The sequence below is a fragment of the Brassica napus genome, chromosome A7 (genome assembly GCF_020379485.1).
Source record: "Brassica napus cultivar Da-Ae chromosome A7, Da-Ae, whole genome shotgun sequence".
NCBI lineage: Eukaryota > Viridiplantae > Streptophyta > Magnoliopsida > Brassicales > Brassicaceae > Brassica > Brassica napus.
Window position 1 is genome coordinate 18970707 of NC_063440.1, and position 20457 is coordinate 18991163.

General features: G+C 31.8%; 4 protein-coding genes across 4 annotated transcripts; all 4 read right to left on the reverse strand.

The window, feature by feature from the left end:
• Window positions 1–1284: 1284 nt before the first annotated feature.
• LOC106355657 (beta-galactosidase 15-like) lies at window positions 1285–7392 on the reverse strand. The gene is made up of 14 exons (XM_048735573.1): window positions 7333–7392; window positions 7049–7195; window positions 4227–4319; window positions 3984–4127; window positions 3813–3901; window positions 3620–3725; window positions 3433–3520; window positions 3239–3357; window positions 2996–3157; window positions 2585–2885; window positions 2399–2508; window positions 2074–2295; window positions 1776–1987; window positions 1285–1672 (listed from the first exon to the last, which is right to left on the reverse strand). Exons 1-14 carry the CDS (start codon window positions 7390–7392, stop codon window positions 1285–1287), a joined length of 2241 nt encoding a protein of 746 aa, XP_048591530.1.
• Window positions 7393–8338: 946 nt separating this feature from the next.
• Window positions 8339–11337, reverse strand: LOC106356884 (beta-galactosidase 15-like). The gene is made up of 12 exons (XM_048735574.1): window positions 11281–11337; window positions 11035–11178; window positions 10864–10952; window positions 10671–10776; window positions 10484–10571; window positions 10290–10408; window positions 10047–10208; window positions 9636–9936; window positions 9450–9559; window positions 9127–9348; window positions 8829–9040; window positions 8339–8726 (listed from the first exon to the last, which is right to left on the reverse strand). The coding sequence occupies exons 1-12, from the start codon at window positions 11335–11337 to the stop codon at window positions 8339–8341; spliced, it is 1998 nt and encodes a 665-aa protein (XP_048591531.1).
• Window positions 11338–15175: 3838 nt separating this feature from the next.
• LOC106353354 lies at window positions 15176–16966 on the reverse strand. Its single transcript, XM_013793102.3, has 4 exons — window positions 16599–16966; window positions 16183–16476; window positions 15810–15983; window positions 15176–15612 (listed from the first exon to the last, which is right to left on the reverse strand). The coding sequence occupies exons 1-4, from the start codon at window positions 16773–16775 to the stop codon at window positions 15523–15525; spliced, it is 735 nt and encodes a 244-aa protein (XP_013648556.1). The 5' UTR covers window positions 16776–16966; the 3' UTR covers window positions 15176–15522.
• Window positions 16967–17418: 452 nt separating this feature from the next.
• LOC106356885 (adenine phosphoribosyltransferase 2) lies at window positions 17419–19380 on the reverse strand. Its single transcript, XM_013796604.3, has 6 exons — window positions 19120–19380; window positions 18902–19012; window positions 18403–18495; window positions 18148–18297; window positions 17950–18008; window positions 17419–17816 (listed from the first exon to the last, which is right to left on the reverse strand). Exons 1-6 carry the CDS (start codon window positions 19208–19210, stop codon window positions 17742–17744), a joined length of 579 nt encoding a protein of 192 aa, XP_013652058.1. The 5' UTR covers window positions 19211–19380; the 3' UTR covers window positions 17419–17741.
• Between the last annotated feature and the right edge of the window lie 1077 nt (window positions 19381–20457).

The window sequence follows — 20457 nt, forward strand, 5'->3', positions numbered from 1 at the left end:
AATGCACAACTAAAGCTAACCTCAGCACAAGAAAGATAGTCTTAGTGGAGAAGCCTTCATATATATATGACTACATGATTAATGTAGTTCAAAAATGACAATACATAACTAAAAAGTTAAACAAAATATAAAATAGTTATATATATATGACGATGATCGATTGAACTCTACGGGGTGCTTTCAGATATCGAAACGATCTCTATGATTTCTTCCTGTTGTTTTACTTTCATCAAGAGAGAATTTAAAAGGCCTGCGAACTTATATGCTAAGGCCTGCTTACATTCTGGTTCAAGCTTTTGTATCTCTTAAACTTTAAATTTAATGAATCTTTGTTGCCAAAAAAAAATTATATTTTTAAAATCTTTTATAATTAAAATATTGTAAACAAAAATATCAACAGTTATATTTTTAAATTACTATTCCATTCCACATATTAAAAAGTATACAATTGATAGTTAGTTTATTATTATTATTATTAATTTTTTGTCGGCAATATTATTTAAACATACTAAATAAACTTAAGTATATTTTTATAAGTTTGGCAAACTATATAAAATTATTTTGGTATGTTTTTTTTTGGTGTATCATTGTTATGAACCAATTGGTTTGTACGTATTATCAAACCTAAGTATTTATAAATGATAACATATTATGGTTATAATATTGAAAATCAAAGATGGCCAAAAGTTATTAAAATACGGTGGACCAGTAAAAACTAAAAACTATACATTGGATTAGTGAGAACTATACTATTTATAGAGAGTGCAATATATTATTTAAGATATAGTCTCTACTATTGTTCACGTATTAAAATATTATTTCCTTAAAATAAATTAAACACTCTATTATGCTTTCAAATTTGATATTTCTTTTCTTTATCATTTAATACAAAAAACAAAAAAAAGTCACAATAAGTGTCTATTTTAAATAGAAAACAAAAATCACAAAAGGTCAAATTTGAACTCGTGTATCTTAATACACTAAAATTAGTTATTTACAAACAAAGCTACAGCAGTTTAGTCAGTGTTATATATTAAATAGAAAACAATAAATATTGAAGGAAAAAATTATGCAATATTTTGAGAGAGAGTGAGGATGGTGGAGAAGACATGACCGTGATTTTTTCGGAAAAAGAAGATGACTGTGTAAAATGTATATAAGAATGTATACTTTTATTAAATAAAACAGCCATCAATAAAACTTAAAAAAGAATTAAATCTTTGAAAAAAATATAGCATAATTTGGAAATATGATAAAGAAAACACCATAAATTTAGAAAAACATTTAGCAGATAGCTTCGACGGCGAGCCTTCTAGCAGCACCAGTGCAATCTGGTGCTCCAAACTTTTCTGTTGAGACATCAATGGAACACTTCTCTTTTCCAACACATTCTTGTGTGAGAATATCAACCGTGTTATTACTTGATTCACAAGTTCCTTTTACAAAAGATCCGCAATTGCCATCTGGGTTACCAAAGGATGCAAATTTGATGGCAGAAATGAGTTTTCTATCGCATGAAAGCTCAATAATATTTTTCTCGTAGACGTTAGCACATACACTTCCCACTCTAGTAGTTTGAAAACTGACAAGCGATGGGTTTCCTCCCATCTCCTCAAACAAAACTAGTGTGTTATCTCCTTCTGCATTCAAGAAAGAACGAGGAACATGGTACCTGTTCAAGAAAAGAACAAAGAAAAAAAAAATCTCAGTAAAGATTCTCAGGTTTAACCTTAACATATTTGATTCTAGAACCTAATAAGATGTGGAAAATGTACCATCTTTGTGTGGGTTCACCACAATTGGTCAGACATTTTTCAGCATGATAAGCACCTCTATAATTACAATTTGCATCACAACCATTTTCGCTTGAAATGAATGCCGGCCAATAACGTCCAATGTTGTTTCCATTGACCCAAGCTGTACCTTTTCCAAGTCCCATAAGATCGACAACAACCGGATCATTTCCCAAGGGAGACTTGAATGTAGTCTGAAAGAAAAAATGGAATGATGTGATATGATATTAAATCAACAAGTGTTTGGTTTGTTATCTTATAGATAATAACATCTCTTTACCTTATACCATGTCATGGTTCGGTTAAACGGTACACTTTCAACTGACCATTTAGACATTGATTCTGTTCTAAAGAGTTGGCTCTCAAACCCAATTAAACCGGTTTTATAGCTCCATTTATGAGCAGACAAGTCTTTAACTATAGTTTCATCACCATTTCTTCCAGTAATAAAAATGGGTCCAGTGATTCCAGCCGGCTTACTTTCAAAGAAAGCACCATAGTTCTATCCAAAAAAAGTTGACAAAATTTTATTTTCAGTTAATTTTTTTTTTTAAAAGAGTTTTAACTTTAAAAAATACAAGAAAAAATAATATCTAAAAACTTACCGCAAGTCCCACAGTTATGCTAAGAAGAGCAATGACATTACGGCCAGACTTAAACTTCACATCTTTCTCAAATACATAGTTAAATTTATCATTCTCAGCGTGTTGACTACCTAAAAATATAAATCAAATACTTTTTCGTAAGTTGGTGTTATTGAGATTTGTAAAACGTATATAGGAGATTCTTACCAATATGTTTTCCATTGACAAAAGCGTGAAGGACATGAGCAGTACTGTTGACGCGAAGAGACATGTTTTTACCCAAAAATGGATCTCGTTTTTTAAACTTAACGGTAGTCATGTACCATAGATAATCACTTTGGTCATTGGTTACTACTTTCTGATCAAATAGTTGTGTCTGTGTAGATTCTCCTTTTCCTTTCAAAAGGAAGTTGTCCATGTTCTCTGGTCTCCATGACCATTTAAGAGTTGAAGGGGTATCCCCAGCTTCATTTGGCTTCTTAACCATCATTGAAGTTTGAGTGGTAATCTGAAAATATTAAACCAACAAAAAAATGAATTTTGGTCACAACTTTAAATGAATAATGGTTGTTAGTATGAAAAATTTTAATCCACAAAAGAAAATGTAAAATATAAAACCTTTGCGGTGTTATAAGCCTCATTTTTGCAATCCGGTAAAATGGTAACAGACCAAGCCGGGACAACGTAAGATTCTCCTTGGAAACTAATTGTTGCATCTGATTTTTCATTTCCATTTCCAAAAAAGCAGCTTGATCCTTCTTCAGTTTTATATATTGTTGCCTATGTAATATTTTCATGATAAGTAACTAGTTCAAGAATAACATGTACAATAGTGATAAAAATAAATAGCAATAATATTACCGATGCAGAGTTTCCAAAGTCAATGGTGGAGATGTTTCCGTATGTGAGAGTTCTCTCCATAGAGTGAAGAACATCATGAAGTTGTTTCAAATGCCCGTATTTTGGTTGATTCAAGTTACCTAATCGATTTTCCCATGTTAGTAAAAATAGAAACTTCTAAAATATTTTTAAATATGAAAATACTTTAAATTTACCATATTCGTCAAGGGGAGCATCATAATCATATGAAGTTGTGATGTATGGACCACCTGCAGTTCTGTCAAAGTTGGTGCCTCCATGGTACTACAATAATAAAAACATTTCAATTACTCTTTCTAGTTAATGTCGATTTTCTGTAAGCTTATTTTAATAAATAAATTAAATTTCATTATTATAATTTACCATATAATAATTATTAAAAGTTCCTCCTCTTTGGAAGAATCTTGCAACAGAAAATGCAACATCTTCGGTTGTTCTATGGGGATTTTTGCCACCCCATTGCTTAAACCTAAACAAAGAGAAGACAAAATAAATATATTATGATAAAATATTTACAAAATAATAAAAATATAATCATACTGAAAATAAAACTTACCATCCGGTCCAATTCTCAGTCCACATCTTAGGAGTGTTGGGATTGTTTGGTACAAAATTGTCACAATAAAATCCATTACATGTATTCAACTATAAAAACAAAAACGATTTAAAATAGTTAACCTTTGAATATATTAAATAAATATTCATTATAACTAGACTGATCTATTACCATAGGCTGAGGAGCATCATTTTGTTGACACATTATCCATGGAACACCAACATCAAGAGACTGAGCCATGTTTGCACACCACTTAATGTATGCTTTACCCGATTCTCCATAGGGTCCCATTACATTTCCATACTCATTTTCTATCTGCAAGATTATTAAAACAAAAAAACATAAATATTGTTAAGAATTATATATAACATTACAAAACACCACATAATCTATTTAAAAGATTAAATCAATTACCTGAGCAAGAATAATTGGGCCACCTTGTGATGCAAATAAATTTTCTTTCTTTACCATGTCTACTATCATAGTTGTGAAGTTTTGCATCTCATCCTATACATAAATCATTCATATAAAATCTAATTAAAAATTAACACCGCATATATGATCAAAAGAATATTGATTATCAAGTAAGACTACCATAAATGCTTTATTTGTAGTTCTGAACACCATTCCAGGCATGTTGTGCAGCCAAACTGGAAATCCTCTGTTTAAAATTATTAAAAAGTTTGCAGGTCAAAAAAATTACATGAGAAACAATAATATCATCAAACAAGAAGGAAACTCATTATGATCATCTATTAAAAAATATACTATAGTTAAAAGACTAGTACTCACATTTACGATACATAAGTTTTGGTATACTGATTAATAAAATCAATTCATTGGACCATTTATCGACCAAAACATTGTATGGAAAACCGTACTATCACCATACAAGAAGCTAACTTATTATGAAAATGTATTAAAATGGTATATATTGAAATTAAAGAGACTAGCTAAATCCATTTTAGTATATTACCCGTAATTCCACTCAGCACATGCATATGGTCCTATGCGAAGAACACCATACAATCCTTCATCTTGAATGGTTTTCAGGAATCGAATAAGATCTAATTTTCCAGAAAAATCATATTGACGGCGAGTAGGCTCATGCGCATTCCAGAAGACATATGTTTCGATCGCATCAAGACCTCCTTCTTTACTTTTTTTGATAAGATCTGGCCACATCTAAAGATATTAACAAAAACGATTATAATTAGTAGTAAACATAAAAGACTAAGACCACATGCACATACTGTTTGATGTAAGGTAGAATTAAATACCTCAGGAGTGCTTCTAGGATAATGAATCGAACCAGAAAGGAGAACTCGGCGGTGACCATCAATGGTAATGGCTCGGCCATCATGAGAAACGATTGTGGCATAGACATTACTTACGAAAATAAAACATAAAAGAAATCGTAGAGAAACCATATTTACTTAGAAAAATGGTTTTTGAATGAAGAAATATGAAAGGAAACAAAGCTTTTTATAGGAGTATAAAATCGTTACCTAAAGATAATATGTATAATTATAGATATTCCGAAAAAACAAAATTGTAACTGTCATATTATTTAAAGTATAAATTTTGTTTGTCTTTTAACTAACTTTTTGAATTTTGTAACCAATAGAAATTCATTTATCCTGATTTTCAACTTAAATTTGATTTGGATAATAACAGATTTTATGCCAAAAATCTGAATCGATGTAGCTTGGTTGTTGAAATTTGTTTTCAATTCATTATATTTTAAAACATGTCTGAACATGAAAAAATATTTGTTTTTTTAAATAATGTAAATCTTAAAAGAATCATAGTTATTTATATGTTTTCATTTAATTTTTAAACCAGTTTAAGTCTGAATAAATGTTATCATAACACTTGAAACTACTTTGACTAATATATTATTAGTCAACCTCCAAAATTTTATAAGTTATATTTTACATATATAAATATTCGCTTTTCCTTAATATTCAGTTAGTCGCACGAACTCAGTTGGTAAATATCTAATTTTGTTGTGATACCTTACAAGAGTTTGAATACTTAGTGTGACATTATTTATTTGCATTTAATAAAACTATTAAATTTTCTTATACAAACAAGAACCACTATCCATCAAATCCTTATTTTTCAAAACTCTCAAACAACGAAGGCTAATTTCATCATCCTGAGTTTCTTAACTGATTTCTCTAATCAAAACATAACCACACGTTTGATTTGGTTTCATCGTCTTCGTCGAGAATTTTCTCTTCTCTGCACCTTGTTATTCATTCTCACCGAAATCACCGTCGTTGGAAAAACTTGCCAATAAGAAAACATCTTCGAGTGTACCATTTTCCATACTTAGAATCTGTAATGTTATAATCAGCATTTCCTACCAAAAGTGAAAAAAAAATCTATTGAAATCTACATGAGTAATGATCATCTTATTAAGAAAAACCATGGGAGATGGATTCATAGCGTTTGATCGCTTGTTTATAAAGAGAAACAACATGATGGAAATGGTATTCAAAGTAAACTAACATGAACCAATCTTGTTCAACTTTTTTTGCCCACCTCGATCAAAGTCCTTGAAACCCCTTTACAAATCTAAAATAAACCAAACTTATGTTCATCCTTGATGTGTTTGTCTCTAGCATCTCACCATTGGTAACAATTAATCATCCGGATCACAAGGCGGTTCAAGTCAATCTCCTCCACCATAGGTAGAAGCGGCAAACAAAGGACTGAAGAAGAAAGTGCTTCAATCTCTACCAAAGCTCCATGTCTCGGCGGAATCACCTTTGTTGGAAAAAACTAGCCGAGGGTGGCGACAAGCTCCAGTTCATGTTTGTCAAAGAGAATGGGGAAGAAGAAGGGTTAAAGATTTTAGGGTAATTACATTGTATATCTCAAAAAAAAAATTATAATTCATTTTTCTATCTAAATAATATAAATTGATAGCATATACCATGTATTTTATTTAATAACACAATGATATCATTGTATTAAGCTTGTGCAGCCTGCAAAGAAAAAACAGTTTTAAAATTAATATTCAGTATCCGTAAAAAGTAAAATGTGGTCCTTAGTTATTCACACAACTCTCACAACGTAAGTTTATGTAAAATATCTGAGATTTCTCAATTTCTTCTTGTTTGTAGCCAAAACAGAGGGAAGACAAACAATCAAATTGTTTTGAATTTTTCTCATCTGAATGAGGCTGGAAGTTCTTCATGAGTTTTCCCTTGGTCTCAGAAACTCACAGAGTCATATACACCACTGTGAAAGCACAAACCCCTAACTTTCTTCCTCTTTTTCTTGTTCACATTCCAGGACTCACATCTCCCACATCCTCTGTATTTGACATGGAGAGATGCACCTTCTTCTTTGCTTCTGTCACGTACACGCCACTGTCAGTTAGTAGAAACGATCAGAGAAAATGAACATTTTTATGTTCTTTACAATTGTATACATATAGAATAGAAATGAAATGCAATATATATTGTGTTTGCTATTATTCCATGTGTAAAATCAGCACTGCGACTACCATCGTCACTAGCTGTTTCATCATTACCACAACCTTCTCTCCACTGACGTCTCCACGCATTTCTCTTCATCCCATCGTCACTTCTTCTTCTCCACCTTGTGTGGTGGTTTCTTTTCCACCTCCATCAACTCCGGAACCAGTTCTTTTGCAAATCATATATTCTCATCCGTCTCCTCATTCTTCTCCTTCATTATTCCATCAGCTTTACATCCTGTCACTCAGTTGCAGTGTGTTATTGGTATTGTTATATTATATTTGACGAAGTAGAACAGAAATGCGGCTGCACAGAAAATAAAGATTTGGTATGTTTTGTTGTTGTATCATTGTTATGAACTAATTGGTTTGTACTTATTATCAAACCTAAGCATTTACAAATGATAATATACTATGGTTACATTATTGAAAATCAAAGATGGCCACAAAGTATTAAAATACCGTGAACCAGTAAAAACTAAAAACTATACATTGGACAAGTGAAAACTATACTATTTATATAGAGAGTGTAATATACTACTTAAGATATACTCTTATATTCTTCACTTATTTATATATTATTTCCTTAAAATAAATTAAACACTGTTATGCTTTCATACTTGATATTTCGTTTCTATATCCTTTTGTGTGACTGGTTGTAAACACAAAATTTTATTTAATACAAAAAAAATTGCATAATAAGACTTGAAGTTGTGTATCATAATACACTAAAATTAGTTATTTACCAACTAAGCTAGCGCAGTTTAGTCAATGTTATAAATTAAATAGAAAACAATAAATATTGAAGGGAAAAATTATTCAATTTTTCAGGGAGAGTGAGGATGGTGGAGAAGAAATTACCGTTTTTTTTTTTTTGGAAAAGGAAGATGACTGTGTAAAATATATATAAGAATGTGTACTTTTATTGAATAAAACAACCATCAATAAATCTTAAAAAAGAATTAAATCTTTGAAAAAATATAGCATAATTTGGAAATATGATAAAGAAAACACCATAAATCTATAAAAACATTTAGCAGATAGCTTCGACGGCGAGCCTTCTAGCAGCACCACTGCAATCTGGTGCTCCAAACTTTTCTGTTGAGACATCAATGGAACACTTCTCTTTTCCAACACATTCTTGTGTGAGAATATCAACCGTGTTATTACTTGATTCACAAGTTCCTTTTACAAAAGATCCGCAATTGCCATTTGGGTTACCAAAGGATGCAAATTTGATGGCAGAAATGGGTTTTCTATCGCATAAAAGCTCAATAATATTTTTCTCGTAGACGTTAGCACATACACTTCCCACTCTAGTAGTTTGAAAACTGACAAGCGATGGGTTTCCTCCCATCTCCTCAAACAAAACTAGTGTGTTATCTCCTTCTGCATTCAAGAAAGAACGAGGAACATGGTACCTGTTCAAGAAAAGAACAAAGAAAAAAAAATCCCAGTAAAGATTCTCAGGTTTAACCTTAATATATTTGATTCTAGAACCTAATAAGATGTGAAAAATGTACCATCTTTGTGTGGGTTCACCACAATTGGTCAGACATTTTTCAGCATGATAAGCACCTCTATAATTACAATTTGCATCACAACCATTTTCGCTTGAAATGAATGCCGGCCAATAACGTCCAATGTTGTTTCCATTGACCCAAGCTGTACCTTTTCCAAGTCCCATAAGATCGACAACAACCGGATCATTTCCCAAGGGAGACTTGAATGTAGTCTGAAAGAAAAAATGGAATGAGGTGATATGATATTAAATCAACAAGTGTTAGGTTTGTTATCTTATAGATAATAACATCTCTTTACCTTATACCATGTCATGGTTCGGTTAAACGGTACACTTTCAACTGACCATTTAGACATTGATTCTGTTCTAAAGAGTTGGCTCTCAAACCCAATTAAACCGGTTTTATAGCTCCATTTATGAGCAGACAAGTCTTTAACTATAGTTTCATCACCATTTCTTCCAGTAATAAAAATGGGTCCAGTGATTCCAGCCGGCTTACTTTCAAAGAAAGCACCATAGTTCTATCCAAAAAGAGTTGACAAAATTTTATTTTCAGTTAATTTTTTTTTAAAAGAGTTTTAACTTTAAAAAATACAAGAAAAAATAATATCTAAAAACTTACCGCAAGTCCCACAGTTATGCTAAGAAGAGCAATGACATTACAGCCAGACTTAAACTTCACATCTTTCTCAAATACATAGTTAAATTTATCATTCTCAGCGTGTTGACTACCTAAAAATATAAATCAAATACTTTTTCGTAAGTTGGTGTTATTGAGATTTGTAAAACGTATATAGGAGATTCTTACCAATATGTTTTCCATTGACAAAAGCGTGAAGGACATGAGCAGTACTGTTGACGCGAAGAGACATGTTTTTACCCAAAAATGGATCTCGTTTTTTAAACTTAACGGTAGTCATGTACCATAGATAATCACTTTGGTCATTGGTTACTACTTTCTGATCAAATAGTTGTGTCTGTGTAGATTCTCCTTTTCCTTTCAAAAGGAAGTTGTCCATGTTCTCTGGTCTCCATGACCATTTAAGAGTTGAAGGGGTATCCTCAGCTTCATTTGGCTTCTTAACCATCATTGAAGTTTGAGTGGTAATCTGAAAATATTAAACCAACAAAAAAATGAATTTTGGTTACAACTTTAAATGAATAATGGTTGTTAGTATGAAAAATTTTAATCCACAAAAGAAAATGTAAAATAGAAAACCTTTGCGGTGTTATAAGCCTCATTTTTGCAATCCGGTAAAATGGTAACAGACCAAGCCGGGACAACGTAAGATTCTCCTTGGAAACTAATTGTTGCATCTGATTTTTCATTTCCATTTCCAAAAAAGCAGCTTGATCCTTCTTCAGTTTTATATATTGTTGCCTATGTAATATTTTCATGATAAGTAACTAGTTCAAGAATAACATGTACAATAGTGATAAAAATAAATAGCAATAATATTACCGATGCAGAGTTTCCAAAGTCAATGGTGGAGATGTTTCCGTATGTGAGAGTTCTCTCCATAGAGTGAAGAACATCATGAAGTTGTTTCAAATGCCCGTATTTTGGTTGATTCAAGTTACCTAATCGATTTTCCCATGTTAGTAAAAATAGAAACTTCTAAAATATTTTTAAATATGAAAATACTTTAAATTTACCATATTCGTCAAGGGGAGCATCATAATCATATGAAGTTGTGATGTATGGACCACCTGCAGTTCTGTCAAAGTTGGTGCCTCCATGGTACTACAATAATAAAAACATTTCAATTACTCTTTCTAGTTAATGTCGATTTTCTGTGAGCTTATTTTAATAAATAAATTAAATTTCATTATTATAATTTACCATATAATAATTATTAAAAGTTCCTCCTCTTTGGAAGAATCTTGCAACAGAAAATGCAACATCTTCGGTTGTTCTATGGGGATTTTTGCCACCCCATTGCTTAAACCTAAACAAAGAAAAGACAAAATAAATATATTATGATAAAATATTTACAAAATAATAAAAATATAATCATACTGAAAATAAAACTTACCATCCGGTCCAATTCTCAGTCCACATCTTAGGAGTGTTGGGATTGTTTGGTACAAAATTGTCACAATAAAATCCATTACATGTATTCAACTATAAAAACAAAAACGATTTAAAATAGTTAACCTTTGAATATATTAAATAAATATTCATTATAACTAGACTGATCTATTACCATAGGCTGAGGAGCATCATTTTGTTGACACATTATCCATGGAACACCAACATCAAGAGACTGAGCCATGTTTGCACACCACTTAATGTATGCTTTACCCGATTCTCCATAGGGTCCCATTACATTTCCATACTCATTTTCTATCTGCAAGATTAATAAAACAAAAAAAAAACATAAATATTGTTAAGAATTATATATAACATTACAAAACACCACATAATCTATTTAAAAGATTAAATCAATTACCTGAGCAAGAATAATTGGGCCACCTTGTGATGCAAATAAATTTTCTTTCTTGACCATGTCTACTATCATAGTTGTGAAGTTTTGCATCTCATCCTATACATAAATCATTCATATAAAATCTAATTAAAAATTAACACCGCATATATGATCAAAAGAATATTGATTATCAAGTAAGACTACCATAAATGCTTTATTTGTAGTTCTGAACACCATTCCAGACATGTTGTGCAGCCAAATTGGGAATCCTCTGTTTAAAATTATTAAAAAGTTTGCAGGTCAAAAAAATTACATGAGAAACAATAATATCATCAAACAAGAAGGAAACTCATTATGATCATCTATTAAAAAATATACTATAGTTAAAAGACTAGTACTCACATTTACGATACCTAAGTTTTGGTATACTGATTAATAAAATCAATTCATAGGACCATTTATCGACCAAAACATTGTATCGAAAACCGTACTATCACCATACAAGAAGCTAACTTATTATGAAAATGTATTAAACTGGTATATATTGAAATTAAAGAGACTAGCTAAATCCATTTTAGTATATTACCCGTAATTCCACTCAGCACATGCATATGGTCCTATGCGAAGAACACCATACAATCCTTCATCTTGAATGGTTTTCAGGAATCGAATAAGATCTAATTTTCCAGAAAAATCATATTGACGGCGAGTAGGCTCATGCGCATTCCAGAAGACATATGTTTCGATCGCATCAAGACCTCCTTCTTTACTTTTTTTGATAAGATCTGGCCACATCTAAAGATATTAACAAAAAAGATTATAATTAGTAGTAAACATAAAAGACTAAGACCACATGCACATACTGTTTGATGTAAGGTAGAATTAAATACCTCAGGAGTGCTTCTAGGATAATGAATCGAACCAGAAAGGAGAACTCGGCGGTGACCATCAATGGTAATGGCTCGGCCATCATGAGAAACGATTGTGGCATAGACATTACTTACGAAAAGAAAACATAAAAGAAATCGTAGAAAAACCATATTTACTTAGAAAAATGTTTTTTGAATGAAGAAATATGAAAGGAAACAAAGCTTTTTATAGGAGTATAAAATCATTACCTAAAGATAATATGTATAATTATAGATATTCTGAAAAAACAAAATTGTAACTGTCATATTATTTAAAGTATAAATTTTGTTTGTCTTTTAACTAACTTTTTGAATTTTGTAACCAATAGAAATTCATTTATCCTGATTTTCAACTTAAATTTGATTTGGATAATAACAGATTTTATGCCAAAAATCTGAATCGATGTAGCTTGGTTGTTGAAATTTGTTTTCAATTCATTATATTTTAAAACATGTCTGAACATGAAAAAATATTTGTTTTTTTTTTAATAATGTAAATATTAAAAGAATCATAGTTATTTATATGTTTTCATTTAATTTTTAAACCAGTTTAAGTCTGAGTAATTTTTTTAATACTTTCCATTTTTTACAAATGTGATAAAAATAATTTTCTTGACGACCTCTCTTTTTATATAACAAATATCTTCTTTGTGTTAATCAATTTGTGTATGAGCATTGAATAAATGTTATCATAACACTTGAAACTACTTTGACTAATATATTAATAGTCAACCTCCAAAATTTAATTATTCCCAAAAATCTACTAATTATTTTGGTTATACCTTATATTTCTCTAACTATATAACATTCAATGCATTTAATTAGTCCTAACAGCTTTTAATTAGTACTCGACTAACTTAGCTTTTTAATTATTACTCGACTAATTTTTGTGGACCAAGTTTATAAATCATCTGTTGGACGTATACTAAGTGGACCAAAGAATTATACATATGTACAAATCCAATATACTAAAATATCATCATCTCTTCGGAAAAGACCCGAAATACCCAAAATAATATCTAAAAATATTCAATTAGCAAAACAATTATCCAAAATCTGATCTGAGGACTCGAAACAACCAAAACATTTCCCCGAATACCCAAATTATATTTGTGAAAATATGAAATTTTACCCTAAACTCGAAACCATAACCACAAACTCTAACCCAAAACATAAAAAGTATTCGTAATACCAAAAGTATACTATAATACTCAAATATAACTAATATATACTAGAAATTTTGGGTATTTCAAATATCTGATGGGGTCTTGGGTAGGACATAGACCCGAAACAAGACCCGTAGGTCAATTTTTTTACCTGATAGGTAATTTAGCCTAGACTTGAATCGAGCCTGTAATTTTTGGTCTGTTCTGATTCAGATTTTGTGAGAGTAAAATAATCAAGCACATGAAAAACTACATGTATTTATATTTTTTTAATTATATTTTATAGAATAAACGCGTGCTTTCAAGCCCGGTCAACCAACTTAAATGAAAAGAACGAAATTTTACATTTTAGCCTTAATAGTTACTAGAAAACAAAAAGAATAGTTCGTTCAATTTAGAGGAACTGTTGCAACTAAATATCTTTTTAAAAAATAATTAATCATTTTTTCTCAATTCTTATACCTAAAATTATACTCACTATGTTCCTAAATATAAGATGTTTAGGAAAAAACACACATATTAAAGAAATTGTTTTTTGTCTTGAAAGTACCATTAAAAGTATAAAATAATTGTATTCAACCAATTACAAAATATATTATTAAATATAATTGGTTACGCAGTTTTTAATAAAGTAAAAGTTACCAAGAAAGTTGAAAACATCTTATATATTGGAACATCAAATTTTTTTTGGAACATCCTACATTTAGGAACAGAGGGAGTATGTGTTGTTCAAAAAATAAGACTTAAAATTATATGTCAATCTAAGTTAACAACATAATTGTAAAGACATCTTAAATTTTATACCAATGAAAGTAAAACATTAATCAGTTATTGTGATTTAGTTATTTATAAATATTTAAATATGTATATGACTTTTTAGATATCACTTATTATTTTGGTTGATGCAATTCTAATTAAATTAACACTTGGTTTTTATTTTTCTACTTTTTCCTATAAATATATAATTAATTATACACATGTTATAAAATATATCTACAAACTACTAGGATGAATCAAATTAAATATATATATATATATCTGAGTTTAGTTTATTTAAAACAACATAAATTGTGATCTAATTCGAAAATAAATACAAACTAATATATCAAAAAGAAAAACTGAACCAACCTTAATTATTATACATGAAATCACATATTTAATTGAGATAATTTAAATACATTATTCTATTTACTTTTCATATGTTTAGAATATAAAATGGTTTAAAATTTATCAACAAATACAAATAGCAGATTAATTAATTGTAGTTAATTATTTTATAATATATGTGTATGATTGTATGAACATGGAATAATCACCTCGTATAAAATTGATTGTAAAGCAATTATGAAGACAATACTCCTCATCCCTTTGGCTCCGATAATCGAGGAACTATATTACTCCGGAGTAAAATTGTTCTTGTTTGTTGGAAAATCGGAGAGTTAATTCACCTTGTTTTGGTTAACGTAGCATTATGACCACAAAACCACTGTTTATGTTGGGTTTACGCAAAACCATTGGATTGGGCATCAACACAAAAATGTGGAGTGGATCATGGGTTTCAGATTCGAAAGCCCGTCCACGGAGAGCCTCCGACCTTGTAGCTTACCGACACCCCCTCAGCTCCTTGTTCTTTCGTTTACAAGACGTGTTAATAAGACGTAAGTTATTTTTCTTTTACATGAATTCTGTCATCTAGAGGATATAGTTTCGATCCTTATTGTGAATTTTGAAACGTAGTTGTTATTGGTACGTAGACAAGCAAGCGTGGAACCATAGAATAAGTCTTCATATCACAGAGCAGAGCAGCATCACAACCAAACAATAAAATCAGCGAATGCATAATAATTACCGAGTGAAATAGGGCAATTATCGAATGATTGGAATTTACAAGGAATGGTGAAGACGAAAGGTAGAGAGACCAACAAAAAAAAATCAGAACCAAAGTTTACTTATACCAGCCCTATACCCACACGAATTCTTGATATTCCATCAGGATTAGACAAGCATCACCAAAGTATAAATAAAAAAGACAAGGAAAGGAAACATTTTGTTTTTCTGACTCGACTTGGGGACTCTACACAGCAAATACAATGCAAAAGCATTTCTCTTGTGTTGATCATCTCTCCTCTACTTGTTGCGTTTATATTGATAGATAGTCCTTCTCCTCCCCCAACTGCCCTACTTGTTTCTCTTTAGAAGACATCCGGATTGAATCTTTGCGGCATCATAGAGCTGCCGTGTTCCATTTGCTCCAGTTGCAATTTCAATGCGTAGTTGTTCACCTGCATTTTGTAACTTTCTATTATCATTCCACTCTTTAACCATAGGAGACCATCAAAAATAGGGAACATTCACCAATCTGACAGACTTTAATATTGCTCATTGAAAAAGAAAAAATCTTAAATTCAGGATGTGAATATTCAACATATACATGGCAATGCAACCATCAGTATATAAAAGGAGTATCTCTATGGCTTACCTCCAAATTTCGGACCTTCTCCTGGTACTGAGGAATCAGCTGCTTAAAAAACTCTAGCTGCTGGTTCGCATCTTCTAACGCCTTCTGCCGCTCATGCTGTATAGCAACAGCACGTTTCAGCACCGTGTTGTCCTTCATCAAGGCTTCCACTTGTTGCTGCACTGCCACACTCTCCTGCAAAACCAGAAGAGGGTGTTAATTTAACCCCAAAAAAAAAAAGACAAGGACAATCTTCCTTGGTACTACAATAGTCAATGATGGTTCAAAACTACTACGTCTTAACAACAACACTGACTGAACTAGAAACTGTCCTCCTAATACAAACTATACGATAGTTTAAATGAAACTTAGCTATAGTAGAATGGCATTATACCTCTTGGAATTTTTTACCGGCTTCTTCGTGAGCACGTGCGCTCAACGTCTTCTCTAAAGCCTCCAAGACTCTTTCAGCACGGAACTTGGCATCATCTTGACCACTAGATTGCGTAACTTCCCTCACTAACAACGCAACCCAGTCATCACCACTCGCTGTAAAAGTCCCAGTCTCCTTATTAGCAGCAGCCAAATCTTGAGCTCTCTTCTCCTCCTCAGCAGATACCAAAGCGTACAAACTTTTCATAGCAGCACTCAAATCACTCCCATGTTCTTCCAACGCCTCCACAAGTACCTAATTAAAAAAAAAACCTTCCGAATCTAATTAAATTTCAAGAATCGCCAATCCGATTAAACTCAATCTAACATACTTAATTGCAAAAAGGTAAAGCTAGATCGAAAGGAACAAAGGCATACAGTGAGTTCAAGATGAGGAAAGGCAGCGCGAAGCTGATCGAGCGATGAGGAAGGAGAGGAGGAAGACCAGCTCGGAGAATTGGAAGGGGAATAGCATCGGAACCGCTTCGAAGAGGGAGGAGGAGAAGGAGTATCGTCGAAGTACGATCTCTTACTTCCGCAATATACCGCAGACATGGCCGATGATTCGATCCGAATCGAGTCCTAAATCTCAATTAACCTATTAAGTTAGGGGATTGGAGATGGATGATTGAGTATAGGCAAAGGCAACCTCAGATCGAGATTCGGGGGAGGGGAGCGTCCAAGTTTTCTCTAAATCTATCAGGTTAGGTTTTTGATGGGTTTTCTTTCTCAACAGGCGAGGCCAGGGATATAACATTAGTTTTTTATATAGCGTTCAGCGTTAGGGGCTCTTTCGTACTTTTCCTTTTTCACTTTTGCGCGTTGCGCGTAAACCTGCAGCCAACGCTTCTCTTTGTCTATTAAAATTCCATTTTTCTCCTTTGGTTAAGTTTAGAGATCACAAAACCTTAGAGCATGTTTATAGGGGTTGCTTACCCTTGGTTTTATAACCAAAAAATTAATTAAAAATTTGTGGGCCCCACAGAAGACACAAAAGACGTTGCTTGTGTATGCAAAAGAAGGGACGTTTTCGTTCCGTTGCTTAGACTGTTTTGCGGGCCCCACAACACGTGGCGGTCCGCGATTGATCTTTTTTTTCTTTTTTTTCTTTTTTTTTTTTCTTTTTTTTTATCAGCCAAAAAAAAATAAAAAAAATTTTAAGAAACCTAAGCTAAGAGACAAACTGATAAACATGCTCTTATCATCAACAAGTAATATTGATTTATTGTAAACTAATCACATTTCTTAACATAACACATATTCCAATCCAACAACCAGATCAACCCAAGTCAACACTGATGAAACAAACAAGCTTTGAACAATGGATAGCAACCGTACATACAAGGTAGCTTGATATTCCACATGGAGTTTAATAAGGTTTAAACAATTTTTCGTTACATATTAATTTGATCAAACCGATTCTATTATTGCCATAACCGTTGATATCTTGATAATACATCAAGTTGGAACTTGAAGATATAGAAGGAGTCACGGAGGTGGTCACTTCAAGTAAACACAGGCTTAAAAGGTTACTTCATCTAACTGGCTAGGCTCCACCAGAACGTACAATGGCTTTCCCTTTAGCTTACAATGCCCCTGCCATCTCACATGGAAACTAGTTATATTCATCATCTTCAATGATATTTAATGGGCCTAAAAGACCAGTAAAAATCTTAAATATCGTTGGTACGAGCTTTAAAGACGAGATGTTTTTGAAGTAATCAAATACCTTGAATTTAGGCAAACCAACAACGCAGGCACATTCCACAACTTCGGCCCCAGCACGTTCTAAGGTGCATATAATTAGACTCGTTAATCAATTACTCGATATTGTATATATATACGATTCATGTATTTTAAAAGTCGTATTAAGTTTTTTTATTTAGATAGTATTATTTAAAAATGTGTATATATATACTGTATTTACCCAAGAGGTTAATGGAAGCGGAGAGTGTTCCACCAGTGGCAACTAAATCGTCGATGACAAGAGCTCTTTCGTGGGATTTGACGGCCTCCACACTCATCTCTAGACGATCGTTTCCGTACTCTAGCTCGTACTCTTCGCTTATCACTCTCCCTTTTTAACACCACCACCCCCAAGCAATTATATCATTTAACCGTACATGTTGTTATCCCAACAACACTTTTAACTAGCTGTAGTATGTATATAAGTTAACCGTACCGGGTAACTTTCCAGGTTTACGTAGAGGGATGAACTTGGCACCTATGGCTAATGCGATGGGAGGTCCAAATATGAATCCTCTCGCCTCTACCCCTGCACAAGTCCCATATTATTTTTATTTATCTGGTTTATATAATACTTGAAAAATCGATTAAATATGAGCATATCTTAAGTCTTTTCTATTGAATTCTTAAAAGGTTCACAATAAGACAACAAAAATTTGAGAAGGACTCCGATTATAAAAACACTTTTTTAAGGGATAATAATTAGTGACCAACCAACCACACTAGCTAAGCTAGTATGTGAGTGTAAAATCATTAATCCATTAAAAAGTTGTCTATTGTTTATTCAATCTTGTCATATTATTGCAAGATTTGATCGCTTCGGATTCTATCATTAAGGAGTTTAATATATGCCGTAATATAATACACAATGAAACATTAAAAAGAGCAATTAGTAGACAAATGAAACATTAAAGAGAGGGAAAGGTGAAAAGAACCGGCAACGAGAGAGATGTTCATGTGCTTGTAACGATCTACGAAGATATCAACGACATGTTTGAAGGCAACTGGATCCAGCAGCAGCGTCGTTATGTCTTGAAACATGATTCCTGCAACACAAATACGTTTGTTAATATTTTGTAGACTAAAAAACACGAGTTAATGATGAAATTATAACTTGAACAAATAAAGAGAGAAAAAAAAAAGTAAGTTGGACCAGTCTTGGGGAAGTGAGGGATGACTCGTATGGCGTCGGAGATGGCCTGTAGTCTTGGGTCTCCCTGCAACCCATTCTCCACCGCAAACATTTCTCTGTCTCTCTCTCTTTCTTTCACTGACTCGTGCGTGTTAAATATAAGAGGAAGATAGAAAGATGTTGAGTGTATTTATAGCATTTATTTATTTATCACCCACTCATCGTACGTTTCCATCCCAAGCTACTATTTTTATTTTTTGTTTCTTCTAAAAGATAATGAAAATCAAAAGCAACCAATTCATGGTGATCATATTCAATGTGTATCTCAAGGTTACGGTGTTTCTAGTTGTGCTTTCATGATTTCATTATGGTAAATTGGGGTTTTGTTCTTCACTAGCACACGGATTAGTATATGAGCCATAGTTAATGGCCGAAATTAAAAAGCTGGTGGGGAAAAGATGGCGGCATGAATCAAGCATTTTCAATATAATATATTAATTTATTATTAAATAGATTATTAAAAAATAAAGTTCAAATTTACTCTAACTCTATTGTATAGAGTAAGATAGATTGATGAATAACTAATTAAATGTAATGATAAATATTATTGTTTCATTATTGTAATAATCTTACTTTCTATTTTATTTTAGAATATAAAATAGGTGTACTTAAGTTATAAAAAGAAGTTACTATAAATAGAGTAGGAATAAAGATGTACTCAATGTCTTTCCCTGCACAATCAAATTATAAAGAACGTTTTTAGGAAAATAAACTTTATAAAGAACGTCAATTTGTTTACAAAACGTGTGATTCAGTGGTAAATTTGATATTAAAATAGGCTTTTTTAACAGAGGATTAACATTATACTGCCACAAACAAAGAAAAGGGTGAAAGAGGACCCACTCGATGGTAGGAGGGATCAAACCGTACGAGTGGCTATGAGGGCGACTGGTTTTCCCGCTACCACCCGCAAACGCAGCTTTTGCGGTTGGTAGCGGTTGTTGGCGGTTTGCAACAATCACTCAAATCGCTCTAAACCGCTTCAAACCGCTCCGAATCTCATAAATTCAAAAGCTGGCTCCAGCTAGCGTTTGCGGTTGCGGACGGTTGCGGGAGGTTAAATTTTTTTTTCTTTTAAAAAAAATTATATATATACAAAAGTAAAAATATTTAATAAAAAATTTAAAATTGAAATTATGAAAATATTAAAAAATATCTATTATATTTTAATTAATATTATAAAATTTTATAATAAAAACAATTTCAATAAATTTTCAAAAATTAAAATTATAACTTTCTAAATATAAATTTTATATTTATTATAATTTTATGATTTTTAATATTTTTATAATTATATTA